General features: G+C 38.9%; 1 protein-coding gene across 8 annotated transcripts in view; it reads left to right on the top strand.

The window, feature by feature from the left end:
- ATE1 (arginyltransferase 1) overlaps positions 1–18,962 on the top strand; it is a 184,738-nt gene extending 165,776 nt beyond the window's left edge. For 6 of the 8 annotated variants that reach the window (XM_073019407.1, XM_038009629.2, XM_038009627.2 and 3 more), the window contains exon 12: positions 15,537–18,962. In XM_073019407.1, the coding sequence (XP_072875508.1) occupies positions 15,537–15,715 (179 nt within the window). In that variant the 3' untranslated portion in view covers positions 15,716–18,962. Of the gene's footprint in view, positions 1–7,644; positions 9,329–15,536 lie in introns of those variants that run through there. The other 2 variants (XM_038009625.2, XM_038009626.2) reach the window with 2 other exon arrangements.
- Positions 18,963–24,677: the final 5,715 nt, after the last annotated feature.

Raw genomic sequence — 24,677 nt, 5'->3', positions numbered from 1 at the left:
CTTCCTGATGATCTTGGCAAGATCTTCAGGGTAACTTACTGTAGCTTCTACATTAGCACTTGCTGCTTCACCTTGTACTTTTTTTTTTTTTTTTTTTTTTGAGATGGAGTCTCGCTCTGTTGCCCAGGCTGGAGTGCAGTGGCGCAATCTCGGCTCACTGCAAGCTCTGCCTCCCGGGTTCACGCCATTCTCCTGCCTCAGCCTCCCAAGTAGCTGGGACTACAGGCGCCCGCCACCACGCCTGGCTAATTTTTTTGTATTTTTAGTAGAGATGGGGTTTCACCGTGTTAGCCAGGATGGTCTTGATTTCCTGACCTTGTGATCCGCCTGCCTCGGCCTCCCAAAGTGCTGGGATTACAGGCGTGAGCCACCTGCCCGGCCGGCTTCACCTTGTACTTTCATGTTACGGAGATGACTTCTTTCCTTAAACTTCATGAATCAACCTCTCCTAGCTTCCGCCTTTTCTTCTGCAGTGTCCTTACCTCTCAGTCTTTAGAGAATTGAAGAGAGTTAGGGTCTTGCTCTGAATTAGGCATTTGGTTAAGAGAATGTTATGCCTGGTTTGATCTTCTATCCAGATCACTGAGACTTTCTCCATATCAGCAATAAGGGTGTTTCACTTATCATTTGTGTGTTCCCTGGAGTAACACTTTTTATTTCCGTGAAGAACTTTTCTTTTGTATTTGCAACTTGGTGGTTTGGCACAAGAGCCATCAGTCTGTCTCAACTTTCAGTGTGCCTTCATCACCATGTTTAATCATTTCTAGCCTTTAATTTAAAGTCAGAGACTTTCGACACCTAAAGCCCTTTTAGGGTTTTTAATTGGCCTAATTCCGGTATTGTTGTGTTTCAGGAAATAGGGAAGCCCAAGGAGAGGGAGAAAGACAGCAGAAGGGCAGGTCTATGGGGCAGTCAGAACATGTACAGCATTTATCAGTTAAGTTTGCCATCTTACATGGGCATAGTTTGTGATCCCCAAAACAGTGACAGTAGTTAACATCAACGATGACTGATCATAGATCACCATTACAGATATAATAACAATGAGAAAATTTGAAATATTGGGAAAATTACCGAAATGTGACATGATAAACCAAGTAAACACATACTGTTGGAAAAATGGCACCTATTCTCAATACAGGGTTGCCACAAATCTTTATTTTGTAAAAACAAACAAAAACCCCTCAATATTTGTGAAGCACACTAAAGTGCCACAAAATGAAGAATGGTTATGTTTCCTCCAGTAGAGCCTGTCTCCATAGGGAAACCAATACTGTTGTAAGGAAAATGAATTTGTATTTGCCCCTAAGATTAATACTGTAATTTCTAATTTAATTTTATGCTCCAGGAAATTTTCAGAGGTATTGCTACTTAAAGGTACTTTTGGAAGTCTCTAGCTTAATTCTCTTGGAAAGAATCAAAAATCAACCCAGTGCCAGATTCATTCTTTGGAAATTAATAGTATGACTCCCTTTCATTGTAAATGGGAATTTGGCTTTGTGACCTAAAGAGGTTGCCTGTCCATTTACCATCATGGTAATAGCTTTTGTGACCTGTGAAATATGGTAGAATTTAAGGCTATTGATTTAAAACAAAAATCTTACAGGCAAACTGAACATAATAGATCCTAAGATGAACCAATTCGATGTATTTGATAATTTAAACAAAAATATTAGCTACACATACATTTACGTATATTAAGTATAGTACCTTCTTTGTCCTTTTCTCAGGACCCTATCCTATTTAACATCTTTATTTTTATTTTGATAGCCACATTTCTGTTACTGTGCAACTGGTAAGGATCTCTTAACGTGTCAGAAGAAAAGAAACAGAATGTGAAAATACTTCAGTAGGCTGGAGTGACGGGAATATGTCAGAACAAAATTTAACAAAAGAGTACAAATGCGATGCTTGGGTTCCAGAATACACACAAATATAAGGGAATATGATGGGAAGGTGAGGAACACAGTTTAGCACTAGCATTTTGATATGGTTTAGCTCTGCGTCCCCACCTAAGTGTCATCTTGTAGCTCCCATAATTCCCACATGTTGTGGGAGGGACCCAGTGGGAGATGATTGAATTATGGAGGCAGGTCTTTCCTGTACTGTTTCTATGATAGTGAATGGGTCTCGCAAAATCTGATGGTTTTAAAAATGGGAGTTGCCCTACACAAGCTCTCTTTGCTGCCACCATCCATGTAAGATGTGACTTACTCCTCCTTGCCTTCCATCATGATTGTGAGGCTTCCCCACAATATATTTTTTATTTTATATTTTATAAATTGCCCAGTCTCAGGTATGTCTTTATCAACAGCCTGAAAACAGATTAATACAGTAAATTGGTACCAGGAGTGGGGTGCTGCTGAAAAGATACCCTAAAATGTGGAAGCACCTTTGGAACTGGTCAACAGGCAGAGGTTGGAACAGTTTGGAGGGCTAAGAAGACAGGAAAATATGGGAAAGTTTGGAACTTCCTAGAGATTTGTTGGATGGCTTTGACCAAAAGCCTGAAAGCCATGTGGACAATAAGGTCCAGGCTGAGGTGGTCTCAAATGGAGATGAGGAACTTGTTGAGAACTGGAGCAAAGGTGACTCTTATTATGTTTTAGCAAAGAGATTGGTGGAATTTTGCCCCTGCCCTAGAGATTTGTGGAACTTTGAACTTAAGGGAGGTGATTTAAGGTATTTGGCGGAAGAAATTTCTAAGCACCCAAGCATTCAAGAGGTGACTTGGGTCCTGTTAAAGGCATTCAGTTTTATAAGGGAAGCAGAGCATAAAAGTTTGGAAAATTTGCAGCCTGACAATACAATAGAAAAGAAAATCCCATTTTCTGAGGAGAATTCAAGCTGCCTGCAGAAATTTGCATAAGTGACAAAGAGCGGAATGTTAATCTCCGAGATAGTGGGGGAAGATATCTCCAGGGTATGCCAGAGGTGTTCACGGTTTCATGGGCTGGGCCCAGGCTCCCTGTGCTGTGTATAGCCTAGGGACTTGGTGTCCTGCATCTCAGCCACTCCAGCTGTGACTAAAAGTGGCCAAGGTACAGCTCAGGCTGTTGCTTCAGTGGGTAGAAGCCCAAAGCCTTGGCAGCTTCCACATGGTGTTGAGCCTGTGGGTGCACAGAAGTCAAGAATTGGGGTTTGGGAACCTCTGCCCAGATTTCAGAAGAGGTATGGAAATGCCTGGATGCCCAGGCAAAAGTTTGCTGCAGGGGTGGGGCCCTCATGGAGAACCTCTGCTAGGGCAGTGCAGAAGGGAAAGGTGCCATTGGAGCCCCCACACAGAGTCCTTACTGGGGCACTGCTGAGTGGAGCTGTGAGAAGAGGGCCACTGTCCTCCAGACCCCAGAATGGCAGATCCACCAACAGCCTGCATCATGCACCTGGAAAAGCTGTAGACACTCAACGCCAGCCCATGAAGGCAGCACGGAGGGAGGCTATACCCTGAAAAGCCACAGAAACAGGGCTGCCCAAGACCATGGGAACCCACCTCTTGAATCAGAGTGACCTGGATGCGAGGCATGGAGTCAAAGGAGATCATTTTAGAACTTTAGGATTTGACTGCTCTGCTGGATTTTGTACTTGGCATGGGACCTGTAGCCCTTTTGTTTGGGCCAATTTCTCCCATTTGGAATGGGTATATTTACCTAATGCCTGTACCCCGTTTGTATCTAGGAAGTAACTAACTTGCTTTTGATTCTACAGGCTCATAGGTGGAAGGGACTTGCCTTGTCTCAGATGAGACTTTGAACTTGGACTTTGGTGTTAATGCTGAAATGAGTTGAGACATTGGGGGACTGTTGGGAAGGCATGATTGGTTTGAAAATGTGAAGATACAAGATTTGGGAGAAGCCAGGGGTGGAATGATATGGTTTGGCTCTGTGCCCCCACCCAAATCTCATCTTGTAGCTCCCATAATTCCCACATGTTGTGGAAGGGTCCCAGTGGTGAATTATGGGGGTGTGTCTTTCCCATGCTGTTCTCATGATAGTGAATGGGTCTCATGAGATCTGGTGGTTTTAAAAATGGGAGTTGCCCTGCTCTAGCTGTCTTTGCCTGCCACCATCCATGTAAGATGTGACTTTGCTCCTCCTTGCCTTCTGCCATGATTGTGAGACTTCCCAGCCACGTGGAACTGTGAGCCCAATTAAGCCTCTTTCTTTTATAAATTGCCCAGTCTTTGGTATGTCTTTATCAGCAGTGTAAAAATGGACTAATACAAAACATTTTTTATTTTTAAATTTCAAATTTACAGGAAAATGACAATAATACAAAGAACATATGCATACCCTTCAGACTCCCCAGTTGTTAACATGTTACCACATTTACCTTTTTGCTTCTTCTGTTTTACTCTGTATTTTTTTCTAAACCATTTGAGAATAAGTTTCTGATATATTGCACCATTGTCCTTCAGTATCCCAGTGTATATTAGCTGAAAACAAGGACACTTTTTTTTACATTACAGGACATGGCCATCAAAACCAGGAAAGTAACATTGAGATATTACTACCATCTAATCCACACACCCTGTACAAGTGTTACAGATTTTCCCCTTAATGTCCTTTATAACACAAAAACACATACACACATACACGAGCCCACTTTACTTTTCTCTCTTTCTTTTAGACCCAAGGTTCAAGTGAGGATCCTGTGTTATATTTATTGTTGTGTCTTTTTAGGCCCCTTGTCTAGAACAATACCATAGTATATCCTTGTCTTTTGTTACTTCGATATTTTTGAAGAGTCTAGTCACTTTGTAGAGTAGTTTTTAATTTGTGTTCATCAAATATTTCTTTATAATTAGATTCAGGTCGTGTAGTTTTGGCAAGAACACCCTAGAAATGATACTGGGTTTGTATTGCATCATATCAGGAAGTGTGCAGCGTTAATTCATCTCTCTGCTGTGACTTGAATTTTTATCACAAATGTACCAGGTTTCTCCACTGTAAAGTTGATAAGTATTTTGTACATGTTAATTAGTAATTGGTAAATATTTTGTAGAAAGTTGTTTCGAGACGGTGTAACTATCCTATTGTGTCAAACGTATATCTACTAGTTTTTACATCCATTGATGGTTCTTGCCTCAATCAGTTATTACTGAGATGGCTGCCAAATGATGATTTTCTAATTCTATCACTACTTCTACTTTTATTAGTTGGCATTCTACCATAAGGAAAAGCAGCCCTCTTTCCCTGTCTGTTTGTTGTTTATATTGGCGTGGACTCATGGCATCTCGTTTTAATCAATGTGTTATAAATATTGTTACTTTCATTATTTCTTTTGAATGCTCAAATTGTCTCAGATTTGGTCAGTAAGAGCCTTTTCAGGGTGACTCATGTTTTCTTTTGATGAGTCCCTATCATTCTTTGAGCACTTCCTTTCTGGCACAAAATATTTCAGACTCATCTTATGCTTTCTCTGACTCAGTTCTGTAATTAGGCACTTCTCCAAGGAGCCCTAGTTCTTTCTCGTGGAGAGTAATATTCAGAATACAAGATGTGACTAATAAGTATGGTCATTGCTGCTGGGGTTTCATTGTTTCTAAGCCCTCTCAGCAGACAGATCTAGGCAATACATGTGAGTTTACACACATACATTTATATCTACCTGTGTATCTGTTTGTCTATATCAGTGTATAAAAGTCATGAGTTTTCACCAGTATCTGGAACTTTAATCCACTCAACAGTTCTAGTCTTCTCCTTTTCCATACCTGTAGCTCCATTCTCTGACTGAGAAATCTGGCCTTCCATTTTCTCAGTATATTTATTTATATGCTCAGTTCCCTTGTATGTGACTAATTTCTTGACCACATGGGCCAGAATTGGCCAAGTCCTGCCAGCCTGAACTCGCAGATGTCTCTTTGGCTCAAGCACTCGCACATAAACCAACTTCCCTCTCATCTCTGAGAAATTCTGTAATAGCATGTTTTAATTTACATTTCTTTCATTGTATTCTATGAGTTTTTAAGCCTTGCCTTTAGTAGGATAAAGATAAACAGTGGAATAGGAAGTGTCTAAGATGAGTACTTAGGAGTCAAAACATGGAATAGAAATTTGAGAGTCCTTATTTCATCATCATAAGAGAGATTTTGTTAGCATTTTACTTGGCCAGTATTTACAGGTCCTACCAGCAGTGTGTGTGCTGAGGTGATAAAGTTGATGTGATTTTTTTGCATGCAATTGCCTGATTTTTGCATTATCTTTCTGCTTTTCTCTGGTGACCTTTTATGGGACTTTGATATCAAATGAGCATAATACCAAAATTAACCTGGAGTTCTTTCTGGCTAGAATCATCTTGATAAATTAAATGTTTTATATTTTGTTATGTGACTTTTGGGAGCCAATATTATTTTTAATCAACATCATATCATGAGTTTAAATTACATAGATTATTTTTTTCCTTTGAATTATATTTTAGCCATTCCAGTTCAGCAAGAAAATGAAATAAAAGGCATTCAGATTGGAAAGGGAGAAGTAACACTGTCTCTATTCTCAGATGACATGACCTTGTACCTAGAAAATCCTAAAGAATGTAAAGAACTATCAAATATAATAAATGAGTTCAGCATACACAGAAATCAATTTTATCCTACACACTTAAACAATGAGCAATTTAAAAAGGAAATTGCCAACGGTTGCATTCACAATAGCATTAAAATAGAATTGTTAGGAATAAATTTAACAGAGCAATGCAAAAATTATATTCTGAAAAATACAAAACATTGTTAAAAGAAATTACAGAAGACCTAAATAAGTGAAGAAAACATCCCATGTCCATGGATCAGGAGACTTGATATTGTTAAGATGGTAGTACTCCTCAAATTCGTTTACAGATTCAGAGCAATGATCTATTAAAATCCCAGCTGGCTTCCCTGCAGAAACTGACCATCATAAAATGCACATGAAAATTAAAGGAACCCAGGATAGCCGAAACAATCTTTAAAAAGAATAATAAAGTTAACACTATGTGATCTGGACTAGAGTTGAGAGTCCAGAAGTAAACCCTCATGTTTATGGTCAGTTAGTTTTCAAAAAGGATGCCAAGATAATTCAATGAAAAGGATACAGTCTTTCAACAAATGGTTCTGGGTCTTTCAAAAAAATGAAATTGGCCCCCTACTTCACACCATATACAAAAATTAACTCAAAATGGGTTGGACTTAAGTGTAAGAGCTAAAATTATAAATTCTTAGAAATGTCGGGCACGGTGGCTCACGCCTGTAATCCCAGCACTTTGGGAGGCCAAGGCAGGCAGATCACGAGGTGAGGAGATGGAGACCATCCTGGCTAACATGGTGACACCCCGTCTCTACCAAAAATACAAAAAATTAGCCAGGCTTGGTGGCGGACGCCTGTAGTCCCACCTACTCGGGAGACTGAGGTAGGAGAATGACATGAACCTGGGAGGCGGAGCTTGCTGTGGGCCGAGATTGCGCTACTGCACTCCAGCCTGGGTGACAAAGGGAGACTCCATCTCAAAAAAAAAAAAAAAAAAAAAAAAATCTTAGAAATACACATTGGAGTAAATCTTAATAACCTTGGACTGGGCGGTATTTTCTTAGATATGATACAAAAAGCACAGGTAACAAAAGAAAAAAATAGATAAATTGGACTTTATCAGAATTTAAAACTTTTGTCTTTTCAGAGACCCAGTCAAGAAGGTGTAAAGATAATTCACAGAATGAGAGCGTGTATTTCCAAATGATGCATTCAATAAGGATCTAGTAACCAGAATATGTAAAGAACTCTGACAACTCAATAAAAAGACAACCCAATTAACAATGGGCAAATGATTTAAATAGACATTTCTAAGAAGACATATGAACGGGCAGTAAGCACATGAAAAGATGCTCAGCATCATTAGCTATTGGAGAAATGCAAATCGAAATCACAAAAAGATACTGCTATGCACCCACTAAGAAGGCTGCAACCTAGAAAGCAGCTAATAACAGTGCTCATGAGGATATGGAGGAATTGGAACCTTTGTATACTGCTGGTGGGAATGTAAAATGATGCAGCCACTTTGGAGAACAGTCTGGCAGTTCTTCAGTGTGTTGACTGTTAATAGATGTTATGGTTGCACAACTCTGTGAATACACTAGAAATCCTTGGTTTGTATAATTTAAATGGGTGAATTACATGGTATGTAAATTATATCACAATAAAGCTGTTATTAAATGACATTTTACAAGCTTAGATATTTCTTAGTTTTCATTTTGACGAAAAATATTTTGAGTGAAATTACTAACAACAGTATTACTTTATAGAATATGAACATGCGTAATTCTCTCAGCTGGAGTCCCAAAATAATTTCTGAGCCTCCCACCAAATGGGCTTAAAGAATGGGCTGGGGAGCCTTGTTATTTCTATCACAACTACTCTGCATTTCTTGGCCTATTCTTTTACCATTTTATACTGAAAAACTTCCTTTCTTCTCACCTTTCCTGTCCCCTCCCTAGTAAAGATTAAAACATTTTTTAATATCTCCTGTCACTTTAAAATATTCTAAATCATACTTGACTTTGAACTTCCAGAGTTGCGTTTTTGTAGAGTATGTCTCCCGCGGTCATACATTTGTTGAAAATTTTCAATTATTTCATTAAATCAGTTTTGTCCAGCTGTCTCTGGCCATCTGCCATTTATATAAGTATCTTCCTTGGAGTGTGTAACTTGTTTTATTTAAATAGTAATGCCGTATGTAGCAGTAAATAATGAAGGTAAGAAAATAGACTTTCATTATTTTTTGGAAAGCCTAGAAATTATAGAGTCTCTTTAAGAATAACAAATGAGTTAAATCCCCATAAGAAGGAGAAGTAAAGCTTTGATCTCTAGATTCTTGTCCTTTGAAAGCACCTGTGATGTGCAGTTCATCTCCTGTGAATAAAAAGTTGGGGAAAAAAATCAAGTAGTTGTTGCCCACCAGTTTTCCTTGAAGATTAAAATTGCATGGAGTTGACAACGTATTTGTATCACTAGTGATCAAATGCTCACCTCAGAAGAGAGTTTGCAGGATTGCCTTTGGTTTTTATTTTATGAAATTAGATTGTGATACATCAGAGAGGAAAAGTGGAAGAAGTTCTAGTTGGAACAGGTTTCTAAGACATCTCAGTAAGCTGGGAGTTTTTCTTAGATTAAATGGTACGTGGTCCTTAATCTCCAGATGGCTTATTTTTTTGTTATCTTCACGGTCACCTAAGAAAAGGCCTGTTGTGCTGTGTGGGTTCAGCTATAGAAATTTTTGTCTACAAGCACTGATGACATTTATTAGGCAGGCAACAAAAGATGATTATATACAGGTTTTGTAAGGATTTGGGGTACATTTTTTCCTTTAGTATAAAAATCATAATTTATTGTTAATGGCTTAAGTATCTTTTGCTTAGGTTTTAGTGTTAATTATGTAGAATATGCTAAGAATAAGAATCTGCCTTTCTTAGGAACGTAACTAGATGAGTGTAAGACCACAGAACATTAAACCCAGAAGACAGAAGTATGTTTTGCCTGTAATGATCATCAGTAGTTTCTCAAGTTAATATATTATACCCACTGAAGGGGTAATTTGATGTTTCTTCCTTCAATTAAGGTATGGCTAGAATGTGATCCAAAACCATATTTGAATACTTAAATGCATTTTATGAAATTGTTAAAACACTGGTAACTTGGATGGGGATTTGGTGAGGGTAGGAGGAAACTGTAGAAGGGAGGATTCTGCATGGGGGCTGACATCCCTCTCTACTTTGTTTATTTCTATGTTACTTGCATTTTACAACAGGCATTACTTTGATGACTAAAAATGATGTAAAATTAAAAATTAATGTTGTTATTGAATATTGATTAATTGATAACTAATTCCAAGACAGTTTGTTGAGTTCAGTCAGTTTGATAGATTGAGTTTTTAAAAATGTATCGTGTATCTTTCCTTTGTTTCTATTACCGTATGTCTTGTTGATCTGTGTTCCCTTTTTCTAAAGTACTGCATTTGTAGCTTGATTTCTTTGGGTACGCAGAATTCTAAATTTGAGTTACAATTAAAGGGTTTTTTAGGTGAGAGAAGATAGGCTTTAGTATTAGTTTTTAAAGGGAAACTAAATGTTTTTATTTACTTGTATGTTAATATCTGAGTATACCTTCCTGGTTGAATAAATTGTTCCTGACACAATGTACAAATTAAGTTTGAATTAACATAACTACAGGATTAGATATAATCTTACCTAAGTACTGAGGATTTTGTGAAATGTTAGAACCTGGTGTATTGGGCGTTATGAACATTAACCCAGGGAAGCAGTTAGGTTTGAAGGATGGTATGGGCAGGAGCTTGACAGATGGTGGCAACACATATTATTAGATGTTTCTGTGCTATTTTTATAGCCAAAGTGTGTTCACGGGAGAACTAAAGAATTTGGGGCAGCTGACAAAATTAAGTCGTATTTTAGTAAATTAATTTAAAAGTTTCCATCAAGTTCCAGCATAGTCTGTGAGTTGGTGATGGAATTAGCACCACATTACTTGCAATATTAAACAACAATCCTACAAACTTCTGAAGGATTTGAACACTAAGACTGAATATAGTTGGATTTCCAAGTGACTTGGATACATTAACATTGAAGAGAATGAGAGGATTTTAAAATTCATTAGTATCACTTTTTATAATTATGTATGACATTAAAAAGTGAATAGCTTCTTAACATCTACTTTATAAGATACTTTATTATGGATTTGACAACTTTGATCCAGAACAATTCTAGGCCTCAAAAGTGTTTGGAGTTAAAAAAAAAAAAAAAAACTATTGAATTTGATTAATTTCTGTGCCATAACTCTATAAAAATGCTGTAAATTAATTTAGAAGTTTAGGAGACTTAATTAGATATGTTTGTTAACAGATAGATCTCAGTGGCATCATAAGCCAAGCAGGAATTCAGTGGTTGAAACATAGGTATTGTAGTGTTTCCCAGAAATAAGACAAGTGTGTCATTTTAGAGCTTTTTCATGTGATCTCAATAAATAGAATGGAAGTGTATATTTTGACAAACAAAATTTCTGCTCTCTACAGGGAATACACTTTAAAATAATCGATGTAAGTTATACATAATGGTAGATTTTTCATAATCTTGTATGTTTATTTGTATGTGTCATACTGGAAAGAAGTAAAAATTAGAAGATGACATTTTATTTTAGATAAAATGACATATCAGTTCTCACACCCTAGCAAATAAGAATGTTTCATTTATTGGGACCTTAAAGTATATCTGTCCCCAAATATTTTAGGATAAAGGTTTAAACTGTTAAACATCATTCTGTATAAATATAGACATGCTTTAAAATTCCTATTTAAAAAATTCAAGGTTTTAGATTTAGAAAATTTTGTTTTGCCATTGTTCTTGCTGTTTTTTCACTTGCTGATCTCACCGATCTTCACTTTTTTATTTGTATTAGACTCTAAACATGCTTGCACCTGCCGTTTTCCTGCTAGACACATTTAGATGGTAGAGATTGTTATTCATGTTGCAATATGCACACATTAAAGTATCCAAAATGGACAGCAGGAACCAAGGCGCTGCCTCTTCCTCTGTTTGTCATTTACTCTGGTAAGGGATGTGGTAACCTAGTACCTGTTAAACGTATAATTGTTTCAAAGTATGTGGACTTTCCCCTTTGGTTGGATAAAGTAATTTGTAAGAAACATATTTTGAAATTTATATGTGTATCAGGATCTAACCAGGAACACCAAAACCACTTCAAGTATTTACAACAGAGAAAATGTAATGCAGGGAATTGGTGATAATAGGCAGTGGTGTTGCTGGGAGCCAAGCAAGGCGCAGAAAGGTGACCCAGAGATTAGCAATTAGCAGGAAGATACTGCTACCCTACGCTGAAGAGGAAAGGGGGTCCAGGGGTCAGGGCTACCCAGAACCCTGATAACTTCAAGAACAGCTAGAGCAGCTTCCAAAAAGCAGGGCCATGGAAGAGAGAGGAGAGGTTTGCGGGGGAAATGCCCTTGCTTCTCTTTCCTCCAGCTCCAGTCCCTTGTTACTGGCTGAACCCAGTTGGAGACCATCTGAGCCTGCAGGAGCCAGCCTCCTGCAATACAGAGCAGAACAGGTGGAAGGTGAGGAACGGAGCTGAGGGCAAGCAGGCGCAGGATGAAACAGCGATATTGAAGAAGTTCCTTCTCGTGACAGATTATGTCCATCTTCATCTTGATCTCCTTTGAATATGTCCCTGGACAAATTGAAAACAGAAAGTGACAGGCCGGGCGCGGTGGCTCACGCCTGTAATCCCAGCACTTTGGAAGGCTGAGGCGGGCAGATCATGAGGTCAGGAGATCGAGACCATCCTGGCTAACACAGTGAAATCCGATCTCTACTAAAAATACAAAAAATTAGCCAGGCGAGGTGGCAGGCACCTGTAGTCCCAGCTACTCGGGAGACTGAAGCAGGAGAATGTCGTGAACCCAGGAGGCAGAGCTTGCAGTGAGTGGAGATAATGCCACTGCATTCCAGCCTGGGCAACAGAGCAAGACTCCATCTTGAAAAAAAAAAAAAAGAAATAGAAAACGACAATGGCTCTCAGTTCTGTGGATGTGAAGGTCCTCTGACTGGCACCATTGGTGTTCCTTTCTCCTCATCCCTCCATGCCATCCCAAGCTGGTTCTCAATCAAAGACTGTGGTCTTCTCTGCCAGTGTAGAACTTCTTTTTGGCTGACAGCACATAATTAGCTTGCATCTCCTGCTACAAACCTCTAAACAGGCATAGAATGTAGTCATTTGGGGGAATGCCTTAACTGACATTCTGTAAGATGATTGAGATCAGTTAAGCCTCTGAAATAAATTCATATAGTGGGAACACTCTCATTTAGATGTCGGAAGGAGTGTTATGCCTGTCACTTCTGAAATTGAGCTTGGATGATTTCTCCTGATTAATTAATTAATATCCCTTTAGAGAAAGCAGTGACCGTTAAGGAAGAATAAACTTTTTTTTTTTTTTATTATGATTACAAAATAAGGGATGTAATCTAACTTAAGTATTTAGAGCATAGAGCCTTGTATGAAGTGGACATGCAGTAAAATGTTCAAATTTGTAGTGGATCTACTGTGAAAAGTTGATCATTGGCTTTGGGCTTTGAGAACTAGATATAGGAGTTTATCGCTGGAAGACTAAGAAATCTCCTAAAACAGTCTGGTTGATTTATAGAAAAGGAGGCTGGCATTTCTATTTTTATTTTTAGGAGATTCAAATTTACAAAACTAAAATGCTTAAATCAACCTTAGAAAACAACTATTTTTTAGATGACAAAAGTCTTACAGAATATAAAAAAATGATGAGTGTGTGTGTGTGTGTCCCAGTGTGAAAGTCTATAATTAATTCTCCCAGAGATTGATGCAGCAAATATTTGCGGTGCCTCTACTGTGTGCTAGGTAGTGTTCTAGGCACTGGGGAAATATTAGCAGACGAAACCGTTGAAATATTTCTTCCTACAGCACTTTATTCCTAATGGAAAGGGAAATAGGCAGTAAATATATGTGTCAGGTGGCGGTAAGTGCTATGATGAAAGATAAAGGAGAACTAGGGTGGGTTTCCTATTTTGTGTGGGTCCAGGGAAGCCCTCTGACAGTGCTCTGGGGAGTAAGAGGGTGAGCTCTTTGATGCTGTGGAGAAGCGGGTAATTCTGGGCAATGGGAAGGGTTAGCAATAAGTTCTATTAACAGGCTGACATATATGTCTCCAGATTTTTTAACACTGGACTTTTAAATAAAATAACTATTGTTTATACTGTGCCTACTTTTCCCTTTCACTTAATAGTCTGTCTTCCTTTGTCTTTTTAATAGTTGTGTATAACGTTTCATTCTGTGGCTATACCTTAACTCTTTACCCAGTTCTCCATCAATGGCCATTCAGGCTGTTGAGTTTCTAATGTTAGAGAGGGTGTTGCCATAAACAGCCTCATACATGCATGGAAACGCTTGTGTGGCTGTTTCTCTAAGACAGTTGTTCTTAACCCACTTTAAAAGGCCTAAGAAAATGCTGAAGCTCAGGTCCCATTCAGACTAGTTTTTATATTAGGGTCTCTGGGGAGGGGATCCAGGCTTTGGTATTTTTCAAAATCTCAGGTGGTTACAGTATATAGTCAGGCTTGAGAACCACTGTTGTAGGATTGTTCTTAGAAATAGACTTACTGATATGAAACATTGTACATTTTAGTAGATACTGTAACATTATTCTCTATATTCTTTAGGATTAGGAGTGACTGCCAGGAATAGAAACCTAAGATAATGTTGGGTTAAACAAAATAGTTTATTTGTAATGTAAATATCTAGACATAGGCAACCCGGAGCTGGTATGGCAGTTTTGTTCCATGAAGTCCTCAGTTGCCCAGCTGCCTTCTAGCTTTTGTTTTGGCTGAACTGAAAGTAAGCTCTTAGCCCGAAACTCCAAGGGGGAGGGTAGGGATCCTGCCATCACATCCACGTTCCAGGCAGCAGAACGAAGGAAAGGTTGAAAATCGGCAAAAGGTACAGGTCAGCGATCCTTTGGAAAAGATGAAACTTCCACAGAACACTTCCACTTGTATCCCATTGGCCAGAACTTGGTCATGAGCCCACACCCAGCCACAGGAAGGCTGGGAAATAGGCTTTTGTCTGGGTAACCTGTGTGCCCTGAAGAAACCCGGGGCTGGTTTTATATGAAAGAAGAGAAGGACAGATAGTGGCAGCCACCAAGAGTCTCTTCTGCGTCTTCCATGAAAGCTGTAAGAATCTGCCCTCCTACCTAAGACCGTAAGGGCACATTGTCCAGACCTGGTCAGTCACAACTGCAGAGTCAGCCGGAAGTTTCAGTGCAGAGATGAAAACTTCAGATAATATGTTGGTACAGGGAGAGGCGAAACAGACTTAAATCAGATGCAGGAATGATGCTGGAGAGTTGTAAACTTTATCATGTGCCAGAAAATAAAGGTGCAGGAGGCCAGTGTTTTAATTGGACACACTTCTTTGTCTCTGCTTGATGTTTCAGCTGTCATCCTGGAGGGTCTTTATCACCTTCAGCATGGCAATTGTTACTTAATTACTAACATACTCAAGTTTGTGTTAATATTAATGCTGCCCACCCTCACTTGAACATACTCGTCAAAGACGTCTTAATACATAATTTTTATGTTTTAAATTAAAACTTTTCTAATTAAGAAATGAAGGCTGGGTACAGTGGCTCAAGCCTGTAATCCCAGCACTTTGGGAGGCTGAGGCAGGTGGATTACTTGAGGTCAGGAGTTCGAGACCAGCCTGGCCAACATGGTGAAACCCCATCTCTACTAAAAATACAAAAATTAGCCTGGTGTGGTGGCACACACCTGTAATCCCAGCTACTTGGGAGGCTGAGGCAGGAGACTCGCTTGAACCTGACAGGCGGAGGTTGCAGTGAGGTGAGGTGGCGCCACTGCACTCCAGCCTGGGCGACAGAGCAAGGCTCTGTCTCTAAAAAGAAAAAAAGGAAATGAAAAGTTTGACATGTGACATTTTACAAATCAATATTTGTTGTCATTGCAGTGGATGAAGATCGCAGTACGGAACCTGACCGATTGCAGGTGTTTCACAAGAGAGCCATCATGCCTTACGGTGTTTATAAGAAACAGCAGAAAGACCCAAGTGAGGAGGCCGCTGTTCTGCAGTATGCCAGCCTGGTGGGGCAGAAGTGCTCTGAGCGGATGCTGCTGTTCAGAAACTGACCTGTTCGCCTCTGCCGGGGGTTCCCGTGTTGTGCTGATGGTTTGTGTCAGGGTACTTAGTACCTGTGGGGAAATAACTGTCACCACCCACAAATTAAGACATTTTTTATTTTGACTATCTATGGCTTTTAAAATATATTTTGTGGCACTGTATCTGTGAGAATCTCATGGTTAATATAAAGATTTTAAAACTGTGTTGTGACCTAGCCCCCATAGTTGGGGTTTATCATTTTTGGAGGTTTCTTTCTAGAGCAAGATATGCTCAGATTCTCCTGTTTAAATTTTGTAAAATGAAGAAGTGAATCTAAGTAACTTAATCACAGTTGTGCATTTTTTTTGGGTTCTGTTAAAGAAATTAAAACAGACTGTTTCCTCAGGCCCATTTTAAACATGAACTTATGTTAGGAAACCTTAAGTATGGGGAAGGTAGAAAGTTTGTTTCATCACTTAGAAAATATGTCTTCTCAAGAACAAAACTGTGTGCTGTTACTCAGTATTCAATATTAAATTGCTGCCAAATGTTATGTAGTTTAATAGAGAACTTGAAAAAATAAAACATTAAAAAGGATCTTGTGTTAGCATCAGGTATCCATTTGTTCAGGACAGTCCTGTTCATGTCTGTTGTCTTGGCATAGTTTTTTTCCCCTAGAATGTAGTACTCCCTTTTACTCTAAAAGAATCCCAGTTTGGACAATAAAATACATAATTACTCTAGTTATATTATTTGCTTTATTTCTAAAAAATGTAAGAAACTAAATTTTTAAAAGAAAAACGTTGGTTCCTGCCTTGATCTAAGCCTCATCCAAAGGAAATAGTCTCTAGTTTTTTATCTTACAACTCAGGACATTTGTCTTTGGTTGTTAATGGAAATTAGTTAGTATGTGATCACTTTCATAGTTATGCCCAAATCACATGTAAGAAGGAATCATTCTGACCTCTGTTCCAGGACAAGAGCTAGAACAATCCATTTCTTGCCCTTTGATGTGAGAGTCAGAGTCAGGGTGGCTTCTGCCCCCCTGAGTAACTCAGAGCAGAGGCCAGCCCCCTCCTTCCCGCTCACTCAGAGCGGAGGCCAGCCCCCTCCTTCCCTCTCACTTTCTATTGCTGAGTCCTTTGCCCACCTGTCAAAGTGGCAGGCACTGTGCTGGGTACAGGAGGAGAGTCAGACATGTCCCTTAGCTATAGTCGAGCTGTCTGGGAAACAGGATGAAGAACAGAGGAGGGTTATTTTCTTGTTCCCTCTTTGTCAGCTGATCCCCTCTTCTGCTACCAGCTGTTTGGCCAGCAAGCCCTTTTTAGTCCCCACTTGGCCCATTTTTCTGTTTTGGTTCATCCTTTTTTAAAAGCCATATTATAAAACATGGTAGTTTGAATCCTGTTGCTGATATTAAACTTTTCTCTAAAATGTACTGAATTTCGACAAAAATTTGAAAATATCCTTAGCTAACTAGAATAAAAAAGATCATAAAAGAATGGTTTTAAAAATGAAGTCTGTGGAAACTCAAAATCCAAGTCAGCCGTATTTCTTCATTCAGAGCGTGTGTGTCACCTGCCAGGTGCCGAGTGCTCTCCTAACCATGCTAGAGTAGTGAGCAAAGTCATTTTCTCTGATCACAAGATTTTACATTTTTCTGGGATTTTGATCTGCAAAATAGTCTCGTAAGAGCATTTGAGAAACTTACTTGGAACTGCCTTCAGAATCTATAGAGCTTTTTTTCTCTTTTTCCTCTAAAATGAAAAGAGCTTCATTTTATAACAAAAGTGATACTGTAAGCAGAACAGTAAGAAGTTATAAAAGTAAAAATCATCTAAAGCCCCACCATACTCAAGAACTGTCATGTATGTATACACACACCTATGTAATTTTAATACAGGTAGAATTATGTTCTACATGCTGTTTCATTTCCTCAACAGTAAATTATGAACATGTCTGAAATTTGAAATAAATTTCAAAATAAAGCTTCAGAAAGTGTAGTAAGTAATCTCTGCACTATTAAAACTAAGCAGGGTAGGGCTGGTACGTGGCTCCCTTAGTGTTTGGATGTCCAACTTGATGTTATCACTGCATCTTTCCTCCTTTTGTCTTTGTGATTAGCATGTAAAATGGTATTCATAAAGATCACAACCCTTGAATATCAAATGAAGAGAAAACTTGATTTCAACATCTTACCACAACTCTGGTTTCTTCCTGCAGAATTCATTTTCAGAGGAAAATGATGAATCATCCCTGTCTGTGAACCACTGTGCTATCCCTGAGGGTGGCATTGGAGGTTGACTCCAGCAAAGCCTCAGAGTGACTTGAGCATGGAGATCCTTCTACTTGGCTGCTGTGGTCATGCATTATGTTTGTTTGTTTGATATATTGATCTGAGTAGTCAAAGTGTCTTAAAAGGACACCTATGTGTCCTTTTGAGCCCCAGCTGAGTGAATATTGATAGTGAGCTAGAAAAGCATAGTCAAGGAAAGTGACCCAACCTTATGACTTGACCAGCAGTCTAGCTGAGAGATGTGATTTTGTGTTCGTGGCTTTCTATAAAGACACAAGGACTTTTCAAAGACAGTTTCTATCTTTCCAAGGCAGGAAACTTTGCATTTGCAATCTCAGTATTGTGTCCCCTTCTGATTTCAGATATATCACACCTGCCTTCCTGTTTTGGGAGCAAAGATGTAATTTTGATTCCCTGTGCTACCATCCTTATTTAAATTATTTCCATTCTAAGAGATTTTTGTTATTTTTTTAAATGTAATCTGAGCACTTTTTTTGTATTCGAAAAGATAGATGCTATCAGATAAATATATTGTTCATTTGGTTAAAATTATTTAGATAAATATTACTATGTTGACTTTTACATAGCTTTATCCTGTTCATTCATTTTGCAACTATTTGTTGTGTGTAGTTTCTTAACATGTCAGAGTCTATTATGTAAAAGAACCTTTTCAGATTTCTGAACAGTATATGCTTTGATTTTATAGGCTTTATATTATTTCAGTATGAATAAAGATAAGGAATATGATGGACAGTTAACTAAAATGTATCTGTCGTTGCTAACTTGAAAGAAATGAAGTGGAAACAGTTGGAAAATGTTTGAATTAGAAATTATTCAAGTGCACATTCTTTTCTAAAAACCAATGACTATAAGGCAAAACAAGTTTGACTGCATGTGGTATTTTTTGCTCTCGTATATGCTTTTTGAACAAGTTATTTGATAAAGCCTGAATGGAAAAAATAAAGCTGTTTCTATCTGCAGTGGCTCTTGGTGGTCATTACTTAAAAGACATATGTTTTCATCTTTTAAATTCCTGAACATATTTCACCTGCTGTGTGAATATGTCGAAAACAGAGGTAAGACACTGGCTATATGAATCATAAAATTTAATTTTCACTAAATGGAGTTCCAGACCGTGTGGTTATCTAAATCAAAGTATGGTGGATTCCTTTCTCAGAAAGAGAGTAAAATCCCATTTTAAGCCAAAAGTCTGGATTTTCACAAGATAAATTAAGGAATAGACTTTTATAACCCAAAGGGATTCAAAATAGGACTTTAAATATCAATTCAAATATAATTTATCTTAGAAAGTTTGCAGAGAAATTTTCGCCGGGCGCGGTGGCTCACGCCTGTAATCCCAGCACTTTGGGAGGCCGAGGCGGGCGGATCACAAGGTCAGGAGATCGAGACCATGGTGAAACCCCGTCTCTACTAAAAAATAGAAAAAAATTAGCCGGGCGCAGTGGCGGGCGCCTGTAGTCCCAGCTACTTGGGAGGCTGAGGCAGGAGAATGGCGTGAGCCCGGAAGGCGGAGCTTGCAGTGAGCCGAGATTGCGCCACTGCACTCCAGCCTGGGCGACAGAGTGAGACTCCGTCTCAAAAAAAATAAATAAATAAAAAATAAAGTTTGCAGAGAAATTTTCAAAAATATAAAGTATGCTTTAATTGTTCATAATAGTCTGTGGTATATTTATGCAATACATTTACTAGTGTTTTATCTCTTTACAGTAAAGAGGGTCCTGGTAGGTTGGTGATAAAATTAATCCTATTTCCAAGTGATTTAAATATTAGTTACAATTCCCACTGACATTTTTTTCCTTCAGAATAGACTTAGCCTTTTCTTACTTGAAGTGGACAGTGTTCATCAGGAAATATTTAGACAATATGGAAAAGAATACTGAAGAAAAAGTAAAAACACTTTTAATCCCATCAGCAACAACCCCTGATTACCTTTCACATTTTGGTGTAGGGCCTTTGACACTTTTTCCTACCTTACATATATGTATATGTCTTGTTTTATTTTAAAAGAAATATGGAATCCTGTGTATATTGTTTCATAACTTTTTCATCTAATATGTTGTGAACATCAATACATTTGAGCATAAATGAGGAAGAATATAACTTTTTTTTTTTTGAGACGGAGTCTCGCTGTGTCACCCAGGCTAGCGTGTGGTGGTGCGATCTCGGCTTACTGCAGGCTCTGCCTCCTGGGTTCAAGTGATTCTTGTGCCTCAGCCTCCCTAGTAGCTGGGATTACAGGCGTGCTCTACCACGCCCAGCTAATGTTTGTATTTTTAGTAGAAACGGGGTTTTGCCATGTTGGCCAGGCTGGTCTCGAACTGATCTCAAGTGATCCACCCACCTCGGCCTCCCAAAGTGCTGGTATGACTAGCCACTGTGTCTGGGCAGAATATAATCTTTTTAATACCTGCATAATATTCCACTGTGTCTAGAATCTTTTGGGAATGAGGCCTTAAGACTTTGGCCCCTCCTTTTGGGTAGTGGGAGTTGTAATTGACCAGCACTAACATTTTCATAGGAGTTCTTTAAAACACTTGGTGCTATAGACACGGTTTGGTTCCTCCCAAAGTTTATATACTGAAATCTATATCCTCACTGTGATGGTGTTAGGAGGCAGGGTTTTGGGGAGGGCATTAGGTCTTGAGGGCAGAGCGCTCGTGAATGGCATTAGAGCGCTCCTAAAAGAGACCCTGGAGGGCTGTCTCACCCATCCCAGCGTGTGAGGACACAATGAGAAGGCACCGTCTGTGAACCAGAAAGCGGCCCTCACCAGATAACAAATCTACCGGCACCTCAATTTGGAGTTCTCAGCTCCAGAATTGTAAGAAATCCATTTCTCTTGTTTTCGGGCCGCCCAGTTGATGGTGTTCTGTTAAGCAGCCGGAATGGACTAGGACGCTCATTGACATTATTCTTATTCCTGATTTCCCAGTTCCTTTTCCCTTTCACTGGACAGTAGGAATTTTTTCCTTACCTGCAGCTTCAGGAAATATGTAGCTTTGAAAACTTAGTGCCTTTTCTCTCCTTGTTCCTTCCACTAGATATTTTCCGGGAGATGCGGAGACTACTGTTTTCACAGGATGCACACCTCTAACATTTCCAACTAGAATTGCCTTATTTGAAAGCTTAAAGGTATTTAAAACAAATTAAGGTTCTAATTTATTTGATTCTTTATAAAACAGAAGTCTTTAAAATGGGTTTACGAGAAAAGATGAGTAACCATATTTCTATTATTAATCTTGCTAAGTTTTATATTGGCTGTTTATTTGGGGATTTTGGTAAAATTACATTTTACTATTCAGGTGGTTGTCCCCATTGGGCTCTTGAGTCCTATCTAGAAAATATTGTCTCATTAACTTTTTGTTTTTGTTTTCATTTTGGTTTTTTTTTTTTCTTGAGACGGAGTCTTGCTCTTTTGCCCAGGCTGGAGTGCAGTGACGCTATCTTGACTCACTGCAACCTCCACCTCCCAGGCTCAAGTGATTCTCCTGCCTCAGCCTCCTGAGTAGCTGAGACTACAGGCATGTGCCACCATGCCCGGCTAATTTTTATATTTCTGTAGAGATGGGATTTCACCATGTTGGCCAGGCTGGTCTCGAACTCCTGACCTCAAGTGATCTGCCTGCCTCAGCCTCCCAAAGTGCTGGGATTATAGGCGTGAGCCACCACACCCAGTCCCATTAACTATTTTTGATTAGACTAAGAATTAAAGTTGAAGACATTTTGTTTCCCAAATTTTTATTAGAGTTTCAAAATAGCTTACATGCATATAGAGAGCGTGGTTTCCTCATCACAGCTCTTCATCTGCAATATGAAGAAGCAATTCTAAATTAAAAGTGCTGTTTTTAAAAGTTAGTATAGCAGATCTTACTATTACACGGCATTTGTAATACCACTCGAAATGAAGCATTTCAGCCATCTTAGAGGCATCGTTGCTTGTCTGGCACATATAAAGCAGACTGTTATTGACTAGCACACGTATTTTTGTTTCTTTGATCATTAAAGTTTGGTTAAATGCAATATTTAAAAAGTGGTTTTAAAGATTTATTTATTTTAATGTTACAGGCTAGAGTCATTATAAGAAAAAGGTCCTTTGGGAGGCCAAGGCAGGAGGATTGCTTGAGGCCCAGAGTTCCAGACACGCCTGGGCAGCATAGTGAGACCCCATCTCTACAAAAACAAAATCAGTTAGTCAGGCGTGTTGTGTGCCTGTCGTCCTAGCTACCTGGGAGGCCAAAACAGAAAGATCGCTTGAGTTCAGTGAGCTATGATCACACCACTGCTATACAGCCTGGGTGACAGAGCGAGTCCCTGCCTCTCAAAAATTGTGTGTGTATGTGTGTACATGTGTATGTATTTATATATATAAATGTCGTACTCCCAACATATTATTCACCTGTGATTTTGAATGGAATTTTCCTCTGAACCTTAATTTTCCATGCTTTTCAGTCTGCGCCAGGGTCTTAAAATTATTTAACTTAAGGTTTTTAAAATTTTAATTAATGTTAAATGAAAACTCATGAATAGTTCATGAAATCCAACTCGTCGCACTTTGTTAATTCAGTATTCAGTGACTGAATGGTGTCTCTCAGCTATTGGAGCTTTCTGATCGTGAAACAAGAAAAACAGCATTTTAGGTTTGTGAATTCAGAGCTTAAGGCTTTTAGCGCAGTCGTATGTGAACAGTTCCACGTATTTGTCCAGCATATTTAAAAATATCGAGACGTGGCCAGACTGGACTTTGGAAGTTAACTGTTCCTGATGTGAGTTATTTTACTGACCTTTAAGGCAAATATTATTTACACATATATACGTACAGCAAGAGAGCGTATACGTGGCGAAAGTTCCCTAGTAACTGAAGGATGTAGTCTCAGTTTTGACTCACAGAATCAACTTGATAAAGGGTTTGGATTTTTGACTATGGTAGAATGACACAAACTGCTAAGGCTGCCCTGTACAATAAGGTAGCTTTAGCCACATGTGTCTAATTCAATTAAAATGTACAATTTAAATTTGGGCCGGATGCAATGGCTCACGCCTGTAATCCCAGCACTTTGTGAGGCCGAGGTGGGCGAATCACGAGGTCAGGAGTTCAAGACCATCCTGGCCAACATGGAGCAACACCGTCTCTACTAAAAATACAAAAACAATTAGCTGGGCCTGGTGGTGGGCGCCTGAAATCCCAGCTACTTGGGAGGCTGAGGCAGGAGAATCGCTTGAACCCAGGAGGTGGAGGTTGCAGTGAGCTGAGATCGTGCCACTGCACTCCAGCCTGGGTGACAGTGAGAGACTCTGTTTCAAAAAAAATAAATAAATAAAATGTGTCAAGCTTTGATACTTTCTTAGGTTTCTATGTGGTAAAACTGTGGAACTATGACAGTGGAACCTTTGGGGGCAACTTTCTTTGACACTTTGCAATTTATCATCATATGTAATTTTCATTGAGCAATGTAGCTCCACCTTTGATTGAAATGCAGCTATGCATATGTGCAGTTGTAGCATCTCATTACTGTGTCCGTTTCCTAAGATAACTGTCCCATTTAGATTTACAGTTAAGCTATGTACAGAGATGCTGCTTCCTTAAAGAACAATTTGAATGACTGAAAGATTAATTCAGAAATATTTACACAGGATTCCTGTTCTTTTATCTCCATTTTCAAATATTGCATCTTAAATTTCCTTCCAGGTTTCTAGTTTTCTAGTTGCATATTTATTTCATCCAAATAAAAAACTTTATCAAGAACAATCTCTGAATCTATAGCAATAAAAGGATGTTCATGCGTCTTACAAAACAAGTCTACTCAAAAATCTTCAGTGACCTAACTCTGCAAAAGAAAGGTGAGAAAAAAATAAATACTCATCATAGCATCTCCCTTATACCATTTAACATACAGCTGGTGGGTAACACACATGATTAAATCAACCCAGAAGAAAGATTGGAAAGATTTATGGCTCTGCTTTTTGGAGATGTTTTATTCCTTTATTGCATTTTTTTAGGGCAATTTTGATACTAGGGTTTTTTCCAGCCTACTTCTAACCCAAGTTGCAGTCAATGTCTCAATCCTTAGATCATATGGAATTTCAGTGGAGGCATTTTATTTAGATATGGGGAGGTTAGTCTGGACTTGCTTCACCAAAAATTGGTTGCAGACCCCCTTGGGCAGAGCTTGTGGGGGCGGGAGATTGGAAGGGGCCCCTGCTAACGGGCAGTGGCCATGAGAGTTTTGTGCAAGCATGAAGGGCAGCGCCTGCAGAAAGTAAAAATGACTACTTCCAGTCTTCCTGGTTTCTGCCTGTTCTTGAGCCACGTTGCAATTCCATTTGTTATTTTATGAAGAAAGCCAGGAAAATAATCAGTGTGTGGCCAGCCGTATGCAATGAAGGCTTCTGCATCTACAGCAGCTGGCGGTTATGCTTGAAGTATTTAATATTTCTGATAAAGTCACTAATGATTCTGTTGGGAAAGTTTGGGACTAAAGCAACGAAGTTTAAAAGGAAAATCTGGAGACTAGTTTGGCCTTATTCTAACGAGTGTTACTCGTTTCTCTTACCCATTTATTGCCTTTGTAAAGATATGGAAACTGTTAGATGTCAGCATTATCGGTGTGTGATGAATTGTAGACCTCACTTATCAGTAGCTGCTTATCTGGCCACTTCACCATCTGGAACATAGA

This window comes from Chlorocebus sabaeus, chromosome 9, assembly GCF_047675955.1.
Source record: "Chlorocebus sabaeus isolate Y175 chromosome 9, mChlSab1.0.hap1, whole genome shotgun sequence".
Taxonomy (NCBI): Eukaryota; Metazoa; Chordata; class Mammalia; order Primates; family Cercopithecidae; genus Chlorocebus; species Chlorocebus sabaeus.
This window is presented reverse-complemented; position numbering and strand designations above follow the sequence as displayed.